This window comes from Elephas maximus, chromosome 1 (genome assembly GCF_024166365.1).
Source record: "Elephas maximus indicus isolate mEleMax1 chromosome 1, mEleMax1 primary haplotype, whole genome shotgun sequence".
NCBI lineage: Eukaryota > Metazoa > Chordata > Mammalia > Proboscidea > Elephantidae > Elephas > Elephas maximus.
In genome coordinates this window covers 111,072,821-111,092,901 of record NC_064819.1, presented here as the reverse complement: position 1 = coordinate 111,092,901, position 20,081 = coordinate 111,072,821, and the positions used below count along the sequence as shown (strand labels likewise).

The following is a 20,081-nucleotide window of genomic DNA, read 5'->3' as shown; positions in this document are numbered from 1 at the left end:
AACCATGAGTTCTGTATTACTAGCTTTCCTGTTGCTCTTGCCTTCTAGTCCTTGCCCCTGGGCTGGTGTGCCCCTTTAGTCCCATTTTGTTGTATGGGCCTGTCTAATCTTTGGCTGAAGGATGAACCTCAGGAGTGACTTCATTAATGAGCTAAAAGAGTGTCTGGGGGCCATACCCTCAGGGTTTCTCCAGTCTTTGTCAGACCAATAAGTCTGGTCTTTTTGTGTGTGTGTGTGCTTTTTTGTTTTGGGCTTGTTTTGTTTTTTTGAATTAGAATTTCGTTCTACATTTTTCTCCGGTTTTGCCTGAACCCTCTATTGTGATCCCTGTCAGAGCAGTCAGTGGTGGTAGCCAGGCACCATATAGTTGTGCTGCACTCAGTCTGGTGGAGGCTGTGGTAGTTGTGGTCCATCAGTCCTTTGGACTAATCTTTCCCTTGTATCTTTGGTTTTCTTCATTCTCCCTTGTTCCCGATGGGGCGAGACCAGTGCGTTATCTTAGATGGCTGCTCACAAGCTTTTAAGACCCCAGACTTTACTCACCAAAGTAGAATATAGAACATTTTCTTTATAAACTATGTTATGCCAGTTGAACTAGATGTTCCCTGATACCATGGTCCCCACAGTCCTCAGCCCAGTAATTCGGTCCCTCAGGGAGTTTGGAAGTGTCTGTGGAGTTTCCATGACCTTGCCTTGGACAAGATGTGCTGGCTTCCCCAGTATTGTGTGCTGTCTAACCCTTCACCGGAGTTACCACTTATCTATTGTCTTTTTAGTGTTTTTTCATTATCCCTGCCCCTCCCCTCTCTCAGAACCATCAAAGATTGTTTCTTTTTGTGTGTAAACCTTTTCATGAGTTTTTATAGTAGTGATCTCGTACAATATTTGTCCTTTTGTGATTGACTTATTTCACTAGGCATAATGCCCACCAGACTCATCCATGTTGTGAGATGCTTCACAGATTCATCATTGTTCTTTATCATTGCATAGTACTCCATTGTGTGTATGTATCATAGTTTGTTTATCCATTTATCTGTTGATGGGCATCTAGGTTGTTCCCATCTTTTTGCTATTGTGAACAGCGCTGCAGTGAACATGGGTGTGCATATGTCTATTCGTGTGACAGCTCTTTTATTTCTCTAGGATATATTCCTAGGAGTGGAATTGTGGTATCGTATGGTATTTTTATTTCTGGTTTTCTAAGGAAGTGCCATATCGTTTTCCAAAATGGTGGTACCATTTTGCATTCCCACCAGCAACACATAAGAGTTCCAATTTCCCTGCAGCTTCTCCAACACTTGTTATTTTCTGTTTTTTTGATTTGTGCCAGTAATGCCAGAGTGAGATGGCATCTCATTGTGGTTTTGATTTGCATTTCTCTAATTTTTTTTTTTTTTAATGGCTAGTGATCACAAGCATTTCCTCATATGTCTGTTGGCTGCTTGAATGTCTTCTTTGGTGAAGTGTCTATTCATTTCTTTTGCCCATTTTTAATTGGATTATTTGTCTTTTTGTTGTATAGTTATTGCATTTTCCTGTAGATTTTAGAGATTAGACCTTTGTCAGATTTGTCATAGTCAAATTTTTTTTCCTAGTCTGTAGGTTCTCTTTTCACTCTTTTGGTAAAGTCTTTTGATGAGCATAAGTGTTTAGTTTTTAGAAGACCCCAGTTATATAGCTTATCTTCTGGAGTTTGTGTGTTCTTAGTTATGGTTTGTATCTTGTTTATGTCAAAGATGTCAATTCTTCTTAGGTCTTCCTTATTCATTGTCCAGCTTTTGTGTTCATATGACCCAAGCATTAGGCCTGCAAAAGCTGGACAATGAATAAGGAAGATCAAAGAATACTTGATGCCTTTGCATTATGGTGTTGAGGAAGAATATTGAATATTCCATGGACTGCTAGAAGAATGAAAAAATCTGTCTTGGAAGAAGTACAGCCAGAATGCTCCTAAGAAGCAAGGATAGTGAGATATCGTCTTGCTTGTTTTGGACATGTTGTCAGGAGAGATCAGTCCCTGGAGGAGGATATCATGCGTGGTAAAGTAGAGGGTCAGTGAAAAAGAGGAAAGACCCTCAAAGAGGTGGATTGACACAGGGTCTGCAACAGTGGGCTCAAATGTAGTAATGATTGTGAGTATAGCACAAGACCGAGCAGTGTTTCATTCTGTTGTACATGGGGTCTCTATGAGTCAGAATCAACTCGACAGCACCTGACAAGGACAACAAGCAGGGCCTACAGTCAACAGAGGGATAGGGTAAATGACACTATGTGGAGTCCATCAAGAAAATCCAGACTCAAGAAAATTCTAAAGGACAATAACATGGTTTCATCATCATTAACAACAACAAACTGCAAGGAAGAAAAAAAAGAAGGGCTGGAGGAGAACTTGCAATTAAAAGATACGTAAGAGACATATTAACTACCCGCGATGTATGGCCCTTGTTTGAATCTCAATTTAAATAAAGTCTTAAAAACAAAAAGGAAAGAAGAAAGAGAAGGGACAGGATGCGAGGAGGAGGGCAAGGAAGGGACGGTTTGTAGGACAGCTGAGAAAATGAAGTGACAGGATATTTGATGATATTAAGGAATTTTTCATTTTGGGATGTGTGATGTTAGGCATTACAATTTTAAGAGGAATTCGTGTCTTCTAGAGCTACCTACTGAAATATTTGAGGAGAAGTTGATTCTACTGGCAACTAACAACAACAGCAGTGGAAATACTTACATATGAAATGATTTGATGTCAGGCGTGTGCTTCAGAATAATCTGGAGTGAATGTGGCGGTGGCGGGACCTAGAGCAGTGTTTCTCAGACTTTAGCTTGCATCAGCGTCACCTGGAGGGGTTGTTAAACTACAGATAGTGTGCCCCACCTCCAGTTTTTGATTCAGGTCTTAGTTGGGACTCAACCCTTTGCCGTTGAGTCAATTCCAATTCATAGCAACCGTGTAGGACAGAGTAGAACTGCCCCATAGGGTCTCCAAGGAGCAGCTGGTGGATTTGAACTGCGACCTTCTGGTTAGTAGCCGAACGCTTACCCACTGTGCCACCAGGGCTCCAGGTGGTGCTCAAGGGCTTGCCTATCTAACAAGTTCCCAGGCGATGCTTATATTGATGCTGTTGGTCTAGGGGCCAAACTTTGAGAACCACTTGCAGAGAGGAAGCAGGATTGGCCACAAGTTAATTACTCTAGAACCTTGGTGGTGGGTACATGCCTTATTTTGTTCTAATTTTGAATATGCTTGAGATTTTCTATTATAAACATCAAAAACAAATGTAAATGATCCAGAAAGCCACGCAGAAGGCGCAAAGCCTTTGACAACTCGAGCTGTAATGGAAACCTCCATGCTCGTTACCAAAGCAGACTTGGCTGCTGCATCCACAGCCATGTTTGGAACTAGAAGATGCGCATCTACTGCTGCCCACTTGATGGGGAGTGTGTGAGCTCGGCTGCCAATCCTCTAAGGGAATTGCCTGGCCTGAGAAGCAAGGGAAGTGGCTACTGTCTAAGGGGTTTGCGTTATGCTATGCCCATTTCCAGTGTGGTCAGTCATTGGAAGAGCAGTGGTTTGGATGAATCTCAAGATTTTCTGGTCACTTCAGCTGGGAAGGGGCCCTAGTGTCACAGTGGTTAAGAGCTACAGTGAGCTATAGCTGCTAACCAAAAAGTTGCCAGTTCAAATCTACCAGGCACTCCTTGGAAACTCTATGGGGCAGTTCTTCTCTGTCCTGTAGGATAGCTATGAGTTTGAATTAACCTGATGGCAATGGGTTTGGTTTTTTTTTTTTTGGTTTTGGCTAGGAAAGGTGATCTCGAGCAGAGCTATGCCAGGGCTCAGCTGTCAGGGATCAGGGTGATCGCTGAGCTCTCATGCCACACAGGGCATCGTTTCCCACTCTTAGATCAGCAGATGGATCAACCTCTGAGTAGGAATTGATCTGTCGGCACTTAACAACAACAACCTGCCTTTTGGAATCCCTGGGTGGTGCAAACACATAAGTGCTTGACAATTAACTGAAAGGTTGGGCATTTGAACCCTCCCAGAGTTGTCTCAGAAGAAAAGCCTGGTGATCTTCCAAAAGATTACAGCCTTGAAAACCCTATGGAGCAGTTCTACTATGAGCACATGGGTCACCGTGGGTTGGAACTGACTTGACAGCAATGGAGCAGTGGTTAAACACTTGGCTGCTAACCAAAAGGTTGGCAGTTTGAACCTACCAGCCGCTTCATGGGAGAAAGATGTGGTAGACTGTTTCCATAAAGATGATAGCCTTGGAAACCCTATGGGGCAGTTCCATTCTGTTCTATAGGGTCGTTATGAGTCAGAATTGACTCAAGTGCAGTGGGTAACAGCAACAACAACAACTTGCCATTTATGCATTCATACTTCAAATATTAAAGTACCTTTTAATACTGGGCAAGCGAGCACAACTTGTACAAGACAAGGTCATGCAAACTCCATAGACACATCCAAACTCCCTGAGGGCTGGGCTGAGAGCTTGGGGACCATGGTCTCAGGGAACATCTAGCTCAATTGGCATAACATAGTTTATAAATAAAATGTTTTACATTGTACTTTGGTAAGTAGCGTCTGGGGTCTTAAAAGCCTCTGAGTGACCATCTAAAATACTCCACTGGTCTCACCCCTTCAGGAGCAAGGGAGAATGAAGAAAACTAAAGGCACAAGGGAAAGATTAGTCCAAAGGATTAATGAACCACAACTACCACAGCCTCCACCAGACTGAGAACGGCACAACTAAACGGTGCCCGGCTACCACCACTGACTGCTCTGACAGTGATCACAATAGAGGGTCCCAGATAGAGTTGGAGAAAAATGTAGAACAAAATTTGAACACAAAAAAAGACCACACTTGATGGAAGGAGGCGGAGCCAAGATGGCGGACTAGGCAGACGCTACCTCGGATCCCTCTTACAACAAAGACACGGAAAAACAAGTGAATCGATCACATACATAACAATCTACGAACCCTGAACAAACACAGATTTAGAGACGGAGAACGAACTAATACGGGGAAGCAGTGATTGTTTCCAGAGCCTGGAGCCAGCGTACCAGTCAGGTACGGCACAAGCACAGAGACCTGCTCCACCCCCCTGAACTAACCCCGGGAGGGGGACTAGCCGGTTCCACGGGCGGCGTGGGACGCAGCCGTTAGGAGAAGTCCCCGGGAGGCAGTGACTGATCTTGGAGCAGAAAGAGCAGCATCCGAGCCGGGGAACCGTCCCGCAGGGATTTGGACTGCACGCAGCGGATTTTCTGGAAAAACTAGTTTCCCAGTGATGGCTCGGAGACAACAATCCATATCAAACCACTTAAAGAAGCAGACCGTGACAGCTTCTCCAACCCCCCAAACAAAAGAATCAAAATCTTTCCCAAATGAAGATACAATTTTGGAATTATCAGATACAGAATATAAAAAACTAATTTACAGAATGCTTAATGATATCACAAATGAAATTAGGATATCTGCAGAAAAAGCCAAGGAACACACTGATAAAACTGTTGAAGAACTCAAAAAGATTATTCAAGAACATACTGGAAAAATTAATAAGTTGCAAGAATCCATAGAGAGACAACATGTAGAAATCCAAAAGATTAACAATAAAATAACAGAATTAGACAACACACTAGGAAGTCAGAGGAGCAGACTCGAGCAATTAGAATGCAGACTGGGACATCTGGAGGACCAGGGAATCAACACCAACATAGCTGAAAAAAAATCAGATAAAAGAATTAAAAAAAATGAAGAAACCCTAAGAATTATGTGGGACTCTATCAAGAAGGATAACCTGCGGGTGATTGGAGTCCCAGAACAGGGAGGGGGGACAGAAAACACAGAGAAAATAGTTGAAGAACTTCTGACAGAAAACTTCCCTGACATCATGAAAGACGAAAGGATATCTATCCAAGATGCTCATCGAACCCCATTTAAGACTGATACAAAAAGAAAAACACCAAGACATATTATCATCAAACTCACCAAAACCAAAGATAAACAGAAAATTTTAAAAGCAGCCAGGGAGAAAAGAAAGGTTTCCTTCAAGGGAGAATCAGTAAGAATATGTTCTGACTACTCAGCAGAAACCATGCAGGCAAGAAGGGAATGGGACCACATATACAGAACACTGAAGGAGAAAAACTGCCAACCAAGGATCATATATCCAGCAAAACTCTCTCTGAAATATGAAGGCGAAATTAAGATATTTACAGACAAACACAAGTTTAGAGAATTTGCAAAAACCAAACCAAAGCTACAAGAAATACTAAAGGATATTGTTTGGTCAGAGAACCAATAATATCAGATATCAGCACAACACAAGGTCACAAAACAGAACGTCCTGATATCAACTCAAATAGGGAAATCACAAAAACAAACAAATTAAGATTAATTAAAAAAAAAAAATACACATAACAGGGAATCATGGAAGTCAATAGGTAAAAGATCACAATAATCAAAAAGAGGGACTAAATACAGGAGGCATTGAACTGCCGTATGGAGAGTGATACAAGGCGATATAGAACAATACAAGTTAGGTTTTTACTTAGAAAAATAGGGGTATATAATGAGGTAACCACAAAAAGGTATAACAACTCTATAACTCAAGACAAAAACCAAGAAAAACGTAACGACTCAACTAACATAAAGTCAAACACTATGAAAGTGAGGATCTCACAATTTACTAAGAAAAACGCCTCAGCACAAAAAAGTATGTGGAAAAATGAAATTGTCAACAACACACATAAAAAGGCATCAAAATGACAGCACTAAAAACTTATTTATCTATAATTACCCTGAATGTAAATGGACTAAATGCACCAATAAAGAGACAGAGAGTCACAGACTGGATAAAGAAACACGATCCATCTATATGCTGCCTACAAGAGACACACCTTAGACATAGAGACACAAACAAACTAAAACTCAAAGGATCGAAAAAAGTATATCAAGCAAACAATAAGCAAAAAAGAAGAGGAGTAGCAATATTAATTTCTGACAAAATAGACTTTAGACTTAAATCCACCACAAAGGATAAAGAAGGACACTATATAATGATAAAAGGGACAATTGATCAGGAAGACATAACCATATTAAATATTTACGCACCCAATGACAGGGCTGCAAGATATATAAATCAAATTTTAACAGAACTGAAAAGCGAGATAGATACCTCCACAATTATAGTAGGAGACTTCAACACACCACTTTCGGAGAAGGACAGGACATCCAGTAAGAAGCTCAACAGAGACACGGAAGATCTAATTACAACAATCAACCAACTTGACCTCATTGACTTAAAAAAAAAAAAAAAAAAAGACCACACTTACTGGCCTAATAGAGACTGAAGAAATCCTGAGAGTGTGGCCCCCGAACCTTTTAGCTCAGTACTGAAGTCACTCCCAAGGTTCACCCTTCAGCCAAAGATTAGACAGGCCCATAAAACAAACCAAGACTAAAGGGGCACACCAGCCCAGGAGCAAAGACTAGAAGGCAGAAGGGGACAGGAAAGCTGGTAATAGGAAATCTAAGATCGAGAAGGGAGAATGTTGACATGTGGGTTTGTTAACAAATGTCATAAAACAATATGTGTACCAACTGTTTAATGAGAAGCTAGTTCTGTAAACCTTCATCTAAAGTACAATAAAAAAAAAAAAGAAAAATAAATAAGTAAAGTACCTCTTAAGTGTCAGGCACTGTTCTAGCTCCTGGGAATATAGTAGGGAACAGGACAGGAAAAAAATCTCTGCTTTCACGGAGATGAAATTTTAGTTGGGGAGACAAGCAATAAACAAAGAAACAAATGAACAGGGTAATTAAGCTAGTGAAAAGTGCTATGAAGAATATTGAAATGAAGATTCTGGGATAGTGGTGTTGACTGTGTGTGTGCGCACGTGTGTGTGTGCGCACGTGTGTATGCACGCGTGCACGTGTGCGCACGTATTTCATGTTGGGCAATGAGTGAAGGCCTTTCAAAGGTGATATTTGAGGTGAGAGTTGGGTGATAAGGAACCAGCCATGAGGAGATGTGGATTTTTTCAGACAGAGGGAATAGCAAATGCAAAGACCCTGAGGTGAGAAAAAGCTTGGCATTTTGAAAAGGCACCAAGAAGACCAGTGGAGTTAAGACATGGAGAGCAAAAGGGAAAATGGTATGAGATGAGATTGGAGAATAGGCAAAGGCCAAGGCATTTAGGGCCTTGTAACCTTTTTTTTAACCAACAGTAAGGGTGCTTATAGACCCCAGACACCACCAAGACTGCCAGCCATTCACCTGCTATATAAAAGTGCATTCTCTGTAGAGAACTAGAACACCGTTTTAACAGGCAAACCCTCTGGAGACTCTGATCTGTAGGACAATGACTACTGTATAGCTGATTCATTGAGCCAGCCCATTAAAAACCCAATAATTTTATTTCGTGGTCTCTCGAAAGTTCCTTTACCCCACAAACCACCTGCTTCCAATGCCTACAATTCAACCCTACGAACACTATTTATTCAACATAAGGTTGTGTGCCCTGTTAAAATACAGATTCCTCTGGGATGGGTAACACTATGAGTTACCAGTCATTTAATGCTATTATAAATGCGTTGAGAACTATGTCCTTGAAAAGATATTTTAAAAGAGGGGAGAGCATAAAGTTATTGGTTGCATGAGTAGCAGGAAGGAATGTCCAAGGCAGAAACAAATGCTGAAGGGGAAACTGAGGATCCATCTGAACAAACTACGTATTTTACAGTTTTGAGTGGGCCTCTGCTTCCTGGATAAACTAATATCTTCCCGCCAAGACTCATCAAAGCAGGGCTCTTTTTCTTGAAGCAATACCTTGTATCCTCTACAGCTCTTTCCTAAACAGAAGGTGTCAAATAATTTGCAATGCATTCTAGGTAAACAGGGCGCAGAGTAGAATGAGTTGCTCCTGCTGCCGTGTTGCTGCTTGATCGGCTGTGGACACATGTGCTGTACTCACCTTCGTGGATGCACTGTCACTAGTATGGTGTAACATTCTTGACTATGAAACAGGGATGTGCTGCAGGCAGCCCGAGCCACCCAAACTAACCAGTTGTGCGAATCTCCTCCCAACTTTGCATTCAGTGACGTCACATCAGTTGCTTGAAATCAGCCGTGGTGGGAGTATTTATACCACAGAAATCAGTAAACACTACACATTAGGGCTTTTCTTCTCAGAGAGCCGATTATTATATATTTATCAGCATGTCACTGCTATGAAACCTTAAAGAGTAAATTTCAGGATATGCCATGGCGTATGGGAAAAGTAGCTGTTTCTTTGAATAGATGCCAATGGTATTCAAAATTGTATTCATCTTTGTATATACTTTACGTTTTCAGATATATGTATGTATAGGAGTCCCTGGTTGGTGCAAATGCTTAATGCACTTGGCTGCTAACTGAAAGTTTGGAAGTCCGAGTCAGAGGCTCGTCACAAGAAAGTCCTGGCAGTCTACTTCCAAAAAACCAACCACTGAAAACTCCATGGAGCACAGCACTACAATGATACACATGGGGTACCCATGAGTCCAAGTCAGCTTGGCGGCAACTGGTTTTTTCATGTATATATAGACCTCATTTAAGGAGCCCTGGTGGCACAGTTGTTGAATGCTTGGCTGCTAACCAAAAGGTTAACAGTTTGAACCCACCAGCTGCTCTGCAGGAGAAAGATATGGCAGTCTGCTTTGGTAAAGATTTACAACCTTGGAAATTATGGGGCAGTTCTACCCTGTACCGTAGGGTCTATGAGTCAGAATGGACTCGATGGCAATGGGTATAGACCCCATTTCCGTTCTCAAAAACTTTGCCTGACACTAAGGGGCCCTGAAGCCTTTGCATCAGCTGTTCCCACTGCCTCGTCTACTCTAGGACCCAGTCAGATATAAGCCCTCAATGTGCCTTGCCTCAACATACCCTATTATTTCTTTCTTTTGGGCCTTTCTAAGTGTTTTCCCTCCCTGGAGGCCTTCCCTTAACCTTTCTCCATCTGCTAAAGTCTTATCTTTGTTTCAGGGTCAGAGCAGAGTTCTCCTCCTCCTTGATGCTCATCTGCCACAGCTCCTTTCAGCATCCATTGCTCTTTCTACGGTGCTCCCACCGAATGCTGTCTGCCCCTCCTCAGACAATGTCGCCACTGCCTCATTGTGTAAATGATGGTCTCCATGTCTTATCTCCTCCCTTAGGCTCCCTTAGGATAGTGACTGTTTTTTATTCATCAGTTTATCCTTAAGAGCATCTGGTAGAGAGCTTTGCATATCCCTTAGTAAGTATTAGTTGAATTATGGATCTACATATAGACACCATATTACCTATATATAGTACCCTGGACAACATGGTAAGCACCATATGAACACACATACAGAATTTTATCAGTCTAAATATCTGTAGTTGTGGGCTGATTGCACTTAGCATAGATTATGCTTCATTGAAGGAAACCAGTGGGATCAAATGTAGCCTGTCCAATGAGGACAACCCATAAACTTCTGAAATAATCACCTTTCTCATCTGCATATAAAATTGGAACGCTTTGTCCAATCATGTGTTAGAAAGGCATCTGTCTGTTAAAAATCATGATGTTCCAATGGCCACAGAAAATACAACCTCACTTTCTACCAGGAATAGATCCTGCCAGAATGTTAGTGAGTGCTGTTGGGACTTTTATAACTAATAAAAACCCATCTGATATTTTTCCTTTGCTCACTCCTACTGTGATAAAAAGGCTATTCCTGTTGGGTTGATTCATTCACTCAGCAAATATTGTGTACTTGTGCCAGGAGGCACACTGCTAAAGGTTGAGGATATAAAGGTGAATTATCGACAGCCCTGCCCTTCAGGGGTCACAATCGGGAAAGGAGGCTGAAGAAGCAAAGGACATGCTCAAAGTCTCAGGTGAAATACAGCCTGGAGGCTCTGACAATGACCCACATCAGTGCATTTGCACATTAGACTCTGCCATCCATCTGTCCCCATGTGAGATGTTTGCCATAACTCCTTTCCACAAACTGCTTTTGGTTTGGACAGGGCTTCAAACTGGTTCAGTCACGGCTGACAAAAACAAGGGCAGCGTACACACCGCGTAGAACCAAATCTCTTATGTGCCAGCTTTTGACCCAAGTAGGAAACAAGCAGCAGTGCCCCACTCAGAAATGGCCGCCGACCACGTTGTTTTGAATGTGTGTCGCTCTCCACAGTCCTGACAATAATCCAATCTCCCGTATCAGGCTCCTGAAAGCTTCCTGAGTCAGGAGACTGGATTACTGGCAGGACTATGGAAAGTCACACCATATTTGAGTGGGGCACCGCTGCCTGTTTCCCACTTGAGTCAAAAACCGACAAGCAAGAGATTTGGTTGCTATGTAACCAGTACGCTGCCCTTGTTTCCACTGACCATGACTGAACCTCTTAGAACCGGTTCACAGTCGTGCCTTGTTTCCATAGGTGACGACTGAACCATTTAGAACCAGCTTGAAGCCCAGGGCTTGAATGACCTTGGACACAGCCTGAAATCCCGAGCTTAGAAGGGTGCTTTTAGAGTTACTGGTCTCTACTTATGTGCTTCAAATAGAATTTCACAAACCTCTAATTATCTCCTCTTACCAGCCTGCCTAAATGACTGACGACCAGCTCTTTAGTGGCTCCAAGAACGGATTTCTATTCAGCCGGAGCCCAGGATACGTTAGGATGCCCAGGACATGTGTGATATGTGGCTGCTTTGAGTGGCATAGGTCAGTTAAAAGAAGCCAAGCAGTTTGCAAAATGCCTCAACTTCTGTTAATCTTAGAGGCAGAAAATTGTCAAACCTTAACCTCAGGAGGTTCAACTGCAGAATTAACCCCCTACCCCCAACACACACACACAAAGCACAGTCTTTGGTGTCAGGTTCCCCGCCCCCCCCCCAGCCCCATGCTTTTTGCAAACATAAGCACTGAGCTGAAACAACAGCTATGACTCAGTTCCTAGCTAACGCTGCCTGAATTGATTTAGTCTGAGTTCAGATTTAGCACATAATCATGTTCAATTTGCTCCACTGCACTGCCTGGAGATAAAAGGCTTGGGGGAAAAAAAAATAGCTTCAGCTTGTGTCAGTCTTGGTGGTGATGTCATTGCCATGAGAGAGCCAGGCCGTTCGTTACTCCGCTGAGCTGCCTCAGACGCGGCGGGCTGCGTGCAGTGGGAGCAGGCTCCAGGTGCCCGAGCCTGCGGCCAATCCTCAGAAACACAGCAGCGCCGGGCCTGCCTGCGGCAATACCCACTTGGAGGTTCTTCCCAGAACTCACAACTCCGAGGCTGCCCAACTCTTTATTGAAAATTCTGAAGGGGGAATGCCAGCCCCTAGCATGGACTGTGATGTTTCCACTCTGGTTGCCTGTGTGGTGGATGTCGAGGTTTTTACCAATCAGGAGGTTAAGGTATGCACCTGCAATCGTATTTATCATTGTTGCTGGTACTGGAGCTGCTCGGCAAAGCCTTTTTAGCTGAAGGGAAACAGACTTTGTTTCTTAGTTTTCAGCTTATGGTCTGCGCTAGACATGCATGTGGTGAGTGCATGGCTACATTAATTAGAACAAGTTAGAAGAGGCGTTATTTTTCCATGCAAGAAGATCTACCATTGTCTGTTGTTTCTTGTCTTTTCTGTTAGGTGATCCCTGGTCATTCCTTTCACAGTACACATGTTTTCGTATTCTTGTATTGTATCTCTGTCAATAAGGAGAATTTGCCCGTGCTCAATGTTGAGAGGGGTTTGGAATCAATGATTACACTAAGAAAGTGCACGTAATGAACATCGCATCTGGGACACGCTGACCATGGGGTAATAACCCTTTCACGGCATGTCACCTAAATATGCTGTGATGTGGTCTTCACACTGAACAAAAGCTGTTCTACAGATGGCAATTTGAATCTTCCCAGCTTCCTGGAAATTGGAGAGCCGCTGCCTAAATTTTCTTTGTCAGGCACAGAAAGCAAGTCATTTTTCTTGAGCAGTTGTCCATAAGGAAAGTTCAGGCATAAATAAATTTTGCATCTTAAGATTTAGTATTCCATACCAGTCCTCTCTGATTGTCTGCAGCAATTGTTTAATTGTCATGGGTAATTATCCTCTGATGCTATTCATTGTCTTTGCTTTTTCCATTTGGCTTTATATTATGAAAGAGATTCTATGTTTGGAAAATGGGAATTTGATTTCGCCTCTGATATTTAATCTAAGAACTAGCAGACGCTTCTTACTTAAACATTTCACACACACACACACAAAGGACAGTTATTCCTGGTGTGATGGGAAGGAGAAAAGGGAAATTGCATCATGTAATCATTTTTCATCTGGGCCTTAGTCTTTATTTAAAGGAAGACCCCGAATCCTTTATCGTTGGGTGTGCAGGGGACACTCTGGAGCCTCACGGGCCGATTTAGGTGTTACTAGCAGGGGACTTGGTCGTTCAAGATTGCGGTTTGAACACTCTTTTGCAAGAGATTCAAGAATCTGGTTTGTTTTTCCTGCGTATTTTAAATTTGTAGCCCCGTGGTTATCAATTCTTAGGCCGGTGCTGTAGAAGTGGCCACCACCTGTCAAGTCAAGGTTTAGAAAATGAAAATAACAGTTTGATGCTGTTTCTGGCTGCATCCAGAACTTGAAACGTGCATGTAGAGCCGTAAGCATTCCAAAAGGCAGAGCAGTCTTCAAAGCCACGCCATTTAAAGCCAGTTTAAAATCCAGTGTGTACATCTGGTAGAAGGACATCTTCCAGCCACCACTGGAGCAGAATTAAGTGTTAAGTCAACCGAAATTTCACAGCTCCCTTCTGTTCTCAACAGTTGTTTTTTGTTTACGCTCTTGCCCTGGGAAGGTCATAAGATATTTTAAACTTTTTTGGTCCGAGGAATGATAGTGTGAAAATACTTACTAAGGGCCGTGCTCATGCAGGAAAATATAATGTTCTTTAGGAGTTTAAAACATACCCCTATGACATGTGTCTCTGACGGAGACATAAAAATAACTACTTGCTGACAGTACATGTTTTGTGGAATTAAGGGGAAACAGGGTTCTCACAGCTGGTTGTACTGGAGTGGTTGAGATAGCTTCATGGAGGATGTGGTACTTGAACTTGAAACAAAGAGGGAAGGCATTGAGGGAGGTGGGGATGACACAAACAAAGCCATGAAGATGGGAAGGCATACCATTTTGCAGAGTCCAGTCAGTCATTGGATCTGACTGCAGTAGGTTCTCTGTAGGAAATCTGAGGGGAAAAGGGGAAGGAGGTAGGTAAGGGCCAAATTATGAATGTTCATCAGAAGTTTGTGGGGTTTTCTGGGAAGACTCCCACCAGAAATATGTGTTGCATGTCTTTATTGCTAATGGCTCTAAGTCACAAGGATGAATTTGTTTCTTTTGAGCAAGGTACCTAATCTTTCTGTGCCTTAGTTTTCTCATCTGTCAAATGGGGATGATAATAATTCCTACCTTATTAGTTCAGGAGAAGGATTAAAGAAAATTAGACTTGTAAAATAATTAGCACAGTGCCTGACATATTCAGTGCTCAATAAATTTTAGCTGTCACCATTGTCATTTTCATCTCTTTGAACAGCCTCTGAAGGTGATAGGTTACTTTTGCCAGTTTGTTAGAATGTCCTAACCCCAGATGAGTTTACAGTGACAGTCCAGGCCACCACAAGTGTTTTTCCTTTCTACCCATCCCCTGACACACACACACACACAACCTAGAAACATGGCCTTTCGAGTGAGACATGTAGAACATGTAATGTAAAACAATTACAATACTTTCAAGTAAAGATCTACTTTGTGAGAGGGGAAAAAAAGAACAAATTAAGGCAGTTCGAAAAGATAGACTGAGAAAATCTATATGCTTCTTCTTTAAAAGTGAGTGTTGCTTATTGTCATGAAGAGAGGTTCAAATGTGAAATTTTGGGTAGCAGACAGAATTTCCCTAAGGATAGCCTTCTTCTTAATTAGTTAAAAAATAAGAGATGCACAGTGGAGCCAGGAGTTCCTTCCTTTGAAATCTTCAACATTTACTGTCCTGACAAGGACTAGGTTGACGTTAGGCTTGTTTGTTTTTCACTAACCCTCCCTTTCTACATGTGTTGTTGTTGTTAGCTGTGTTGACTCAGCCCTCGACTCATGGTGGCCCCACGCACAATGGAATGAAATACTGTGCAGTCCTGTGCCATCCCCGTGATTGGCTGTGGATCAGACGGTTGTGATCATAGGGTTTTGACTGATATTTGGAAGTAGATCGCCAAGCCTCTCTTATTCATCCGTCTTAGACTGGAAGCTTCGCTGAAACCTATTCAGCATCATAACAACATGCAAGTCTCCACAGACAGACAGGTGGTGGCTGCACTTGATGGCAACTGGTTTCTACATTCAGACCCATGGAAAAGCAGCCACACCAGAGAGATGCAAAAAGCAGGAACCCCCAGCAAATGCAGTAGTTTAAGTGGTGGTGGTGGGGTGGGAGACGGAGGGTCGAGGGTGGAGGGTAGTATATGAAAATCCAGTGTTTTATTTAATTTAGGAAGCCTCGTTCTTAGTGGTGGATATCAGTTGGTTGCATGGAGCCCTTCAGTCTCCAATATTCTAAATTTTGCCAAAACTGCTAGAGCAATAGTTCCAAAAGAGTAGAAAATCAGGCAAATGGAATTCTGCCATATTTGTTTTTCCCAGGAAATTCCATTGATAGTGTTGTCAACTTGACTATCTGCTTTATGGCATAATAGTGCTCAGAAAGATGAAGAAATTCGAAGCCCTCCATAGAAGAAAAGTGGTATGATGAATTATGGAATTTGTGTGTGTGTGTGTGTGTGTGTGAATGTGCAGTATTGGTTTTCTCCAGTAGTCTTCTCATGTTTCTGAAAATAGCCTTACCCCTCCACCAGGAGCTAGACCCTTTGAAAAATCAAAGGGATCCAGAGATTGGTAGTGAAATTTATATTTTGCTTTAGTCCAGTGGTGCTTAAACCTGACTGCACGTTGGTATTCCCTGGAGATCTTTTAAAAATATTGACAATGTCCAGGCCCCATGCCCAGAACTTCTAACTTAGCTGGTCTGAATGAAGCTCATGCATAGTTTTTTTTAATTGTGTTTAATTTTTAAATTTTTTAAATCACAGGTGATAGCCAGTGGCCTGTCTTCCAGGCATGGGTTGGTACAAGTGAGGTCAGTCAAGAATTGTCTAGAGAGAAGTTAACTTCTGCTTAAATAGTTTGATCCATACCCTCCAACAGAGACTTGATGTATGCAGTTGTAGAAGCAATAAGTTCGCAGAAATTTTGAGACTTACCCAGTACTTTTTGACCACTTAACCACATCTCCCCACCACCACCACCCATCTGCCAATTTGTTATACTGTGGTGGCTTGCATGTTGCTGTGATGCTGGAAGCTATGCCACCTGTATTTCAAATACCAACAGGGTCACTCATGGTAGACAGGTTTTACTGGAGCTTGCAGAGTAAGCCATATAAGGAGGAATGGCCTGGGAATCTACTTCCAGTAAGTAGCCAATGAAAACCTTATGGATCACAACAGAATATTGTCCAATATAGTGCTGGGAGATGTGCCCTCTAGGTTGGAAGTACTACACAGTAGCCACAACAATGGCCTCAAATATACCAATGACCATGAAGATGCAGCAGGACTGAGCAATGTTTCTTTCTATCATACATGGGGTTACCATGAGTCAGAGCTGACTCAGAGGCAACTAACAACGATCACACTTCCAGCTCCTCCATCTGATTTCGAGCCACACTGAACACGCATCCACACTGTTGGCAACCATGGGCTGCCTTCTTAGAGCTTCAGAGTGCCCTGACTCCTCCAGGGGCTTCCAACCTGAACCTGTTCTTTCTCTGCAATGGTGGCTTTTCTTTATGGAAGAAGGGGTGGATACACCCTTTCTGGTGAGGAGGCTTCCTGATTCAGTCCTAGGGATTTATACTTGTCTACTAGGGCATCCTAGGAGACAAGGGCTCACAAAACTCCCAACTGTAAGTTTTGTAAGAAATACAGAAGTTCCAAACACCCTTGGGGCTGAGAGATTTGTTCACTCATTCAAAAAATATGTGTAGCACCCTTGACTCTTACCAGGAAATGCTCTAGGCACTGGGAGACAGCCAAGACAGACAAAATCCTTGCTTCCATGGAGTGCACCTTCTAACATGGGAGGCAGACAATGAACTAGTAAACAAATGCATGTATACTGTAATTGCAGGTAGTGTTAAGGGCTATGAAAAAAATGAAGGAGAAGAGGGGATGGGGTGTTTGTGAGGGAGGAATGGCTACTTTTGAATGGAATGTCAGAGGAGACATCTCTGGAGAGGTGACAGTTTATTAAATGTCATTGTTTCAGTGTCATTCGGAGATTACAGTAAAATGAGTGAGAGAGCCAGTGCTGATCTGAAGGAAAAGCACTCAGGTAGAGGGAACAGCAGGTGCAACGAGAGGCCATCTTATCTGATCTGATCTTACCCAGGCCCACTTTTAACCTGTTTCAAACATTCTTTGATTTAAGGACTTACTGAGGTTGACACTGTCTCATTCCATAATTAATTTTTTTTAAAGGATGATCATTTTCAGATTATGCAGTTATGCTTAACTTAATTGCCTCATGTTACATTTTAAAACTGTTGGCTCTCCTGGAAGAGAGAGAAACATAAGCAGAGATTTGTTCTTAGCATAATTTTTTATATGCTTAGAATCTTAAGATTGCTATAGGCCTCATCTTTCCACTTTGAAGGGCCTCAGTCTTTTTAAGGTTGCTCGGAAGTCCTACTTTCTCTCCTTCACTTTTGAGAATTTCCCAGTATCCCCCAATCCATGTGACCTTGGCCAAATCTCTTAATCTTTCTGGACACATGATAAGTCATGCTGAGAAAAATGCTATACTGTTTTGTGTATATTGTTTTCTTTTGAATACAATAGCGCATTGTTACTGACTCAGTCTGTGTCATCCTATGGTGTGTTATGGGAAAAAAAAAAAAAAAAAACACATCCTGGCAGCTTACTACAATGTACCCTCTTTTGTTTATAATTTGAACCACTGGAAATTTCAAATGCTTGTTTTGTTTGGTGAGAGATATGGGAGGAGAAGGGTGGAGGCAGAGTTGAGGATGGTGTTCTTTGTGGTCTTCTTTAAGGGAGTGCAACTGACACAAGTGTGTGCATAGGTGTGGAGGATTTATTTGGAAATGTGTGGGTTTGTATTAGGGGAGTCCATAGAGCCTTGGCCCACTACTTACACTTTTGCAGATACTCCTTGACTGAGACCCCCAAGGGTCTGCAAAACTATAAAGCAGTTTCAGAATCTTCAAAAAGCATTGTATTTACTCAGTAGCTTGAAGAAGTTTGTGTGTCTACATATATATCTTCATTCTCAGATGTTAAAACTCTCTGGGGGTATTCACGATGTCTTTCAGTAACCAAAATGTTGTTAACAGAAACTCCCATTCCTCATTCAGTGGCTGTAATATTAAATAATGTTGGTACACATCTCTGGACCATCGTTAGTTTATGAAAACCGAAGGGGAGTAGTGGAGGGGAGGTGGAGGGGCATGCGTCATACAAATTCTGACCCTTTGCAAAGCAAAAGCTTGCCTTTTCTCTGAAAATAAGATGGACTAGAATTGAGGCCAGTCTACAAATAAACGAGTTAATTCAAAGCTGAAAGTTAGAAATTATTAACCCTAAGAAAATACTTTAAGAAAAGTCTTCTTAAATATGCAACAGAGCATTTTCTTGTCTCTGAGGAAAGTAGCAAACATCTTTCACAGAATGGGGAGAAATGACTTTATGCAAGAGATCGATGCTCCCCAAGAAGGTTAACAGGCAGATTTCTCAGCTGCCTATCATGTTAGGGAAAGACAAGTAGACAGTATTGTTAAGCAGTAACCATTGCGGTGCAATGGATCGTTTTTGTGTAGCCTTTCTCACCATGGTCTTGTAACTCCCACCCAAATGATTCAGCGGCACTGTGCAAATAAGGTAATTGTGGCCCACCAAGGGGATTGGTCAGTTTCGCCATCCCGTTGGGCTTGAAATAAGCCATGCCAGAGCTGGAAAGAACAGCCAGGAGCGAAGTATGTCCTTTGGACCCAGGAGCCCTGCACTGAGAAGCTCCTAGAACTGAGAGAGAGAGGGAGAGAAAGATCTAATGCTGCAGACAGCAAGATGTGGTGGCAGAGAAACAGTGGCAGGAGAGACCAGCAGGAGACAGTGCAGTGGACTTCCCAGCCCACAGAGCGAAAAAGCATAAACTCTCCAACCCATGCTTGACCCTTTGGGCCAAGCCTTACTGGCGCAGTGGGGTGCCTCTGGGCACTTACCGGCAGAGCTAAAAGAGCTTTGTAATACTTGCCTGAGCAGGGTAGAGGCCGAGGGACCAGAGAGAGGCATGCTGTGGCATGGCTGGGAAGAAGCTGTCCTGATGGGAAAACTGTATCCTAAGCATTCCTGAACCTGAATTGTAACCTGTTACTTCCATAATAAACCCCATAATCATGTCTATCATCTGTGAGTTCTGTGTGACTGAATTTTTGAACCCAGCAGAGAAGTAGAGGGCACCATGGGAGGGACAGTTGTCAGAACTGGTAAAGATGGCAGAGAGAGGAGACATATCTGACCTCCACCTCATAGGAATCTGTTCTGGGCTGCTGATCTTGATTCTCCTCCCCCCTTGTGAAGTTAGAGGAGGTCAGATGCCACCCCTACACCATTCACGTAAAAGTCAACTAAAAACTTACCTGCTTAAAGGGTATTTCAACTGTTGGAAGGTATCTGAAACACTGACCGTTGCTACCTCTAACAAAAGTGTCAGATTTGATTTTAAAACACAGCATCTTCATTAAAATTGTTCTCCTTAAGAAACAGATTTTAATGTGAAACTCAGAGCATATACCATTTGCATCCTTAGTGATTCCATTTGAGTACAAACATCAATAATTTATAATGACCTATTTTAATACTTTCTGGTGAAGCTTAGAATTGACATGTAAGAGAGTATGAAACCTGACTCGTTTATTATCATTTTATATGCTTAGATT

At 42.4% G+C, this 20,081-nt stretch overlaps 1 protein-coding gene across 3 annotated transcripts in view; it reads left to right on the top strand.

The window, feature by feature from the left end:
• The window catches only part of RCAN2 (regulator of calcineurin 2), a 355,550-nt gene that overhangs the window by 210,644 nt on the left and 124,825 nt on the right, over positions 1-20,081 (top strand). The window contains exon 1 of one of the 3 annotated variants that reach the window (XM_049893557.1): positions 7,331-12,437. The exons of the other annotated variants lie outside the window; for them this stretch is intronic. Within the exon in view, the coding sequence (XP_049749514.1) occupies positions 12,351-12,437 (87 nt within the window). The 5' untranslated portion in view covers positions 7,331-12,350. Of the gene's footprint in view, positions 1-7,330; positions 12,438-20,081 lie in introns of those variants that run through there. 3 annotated transcript variants of the gene reach the window in all.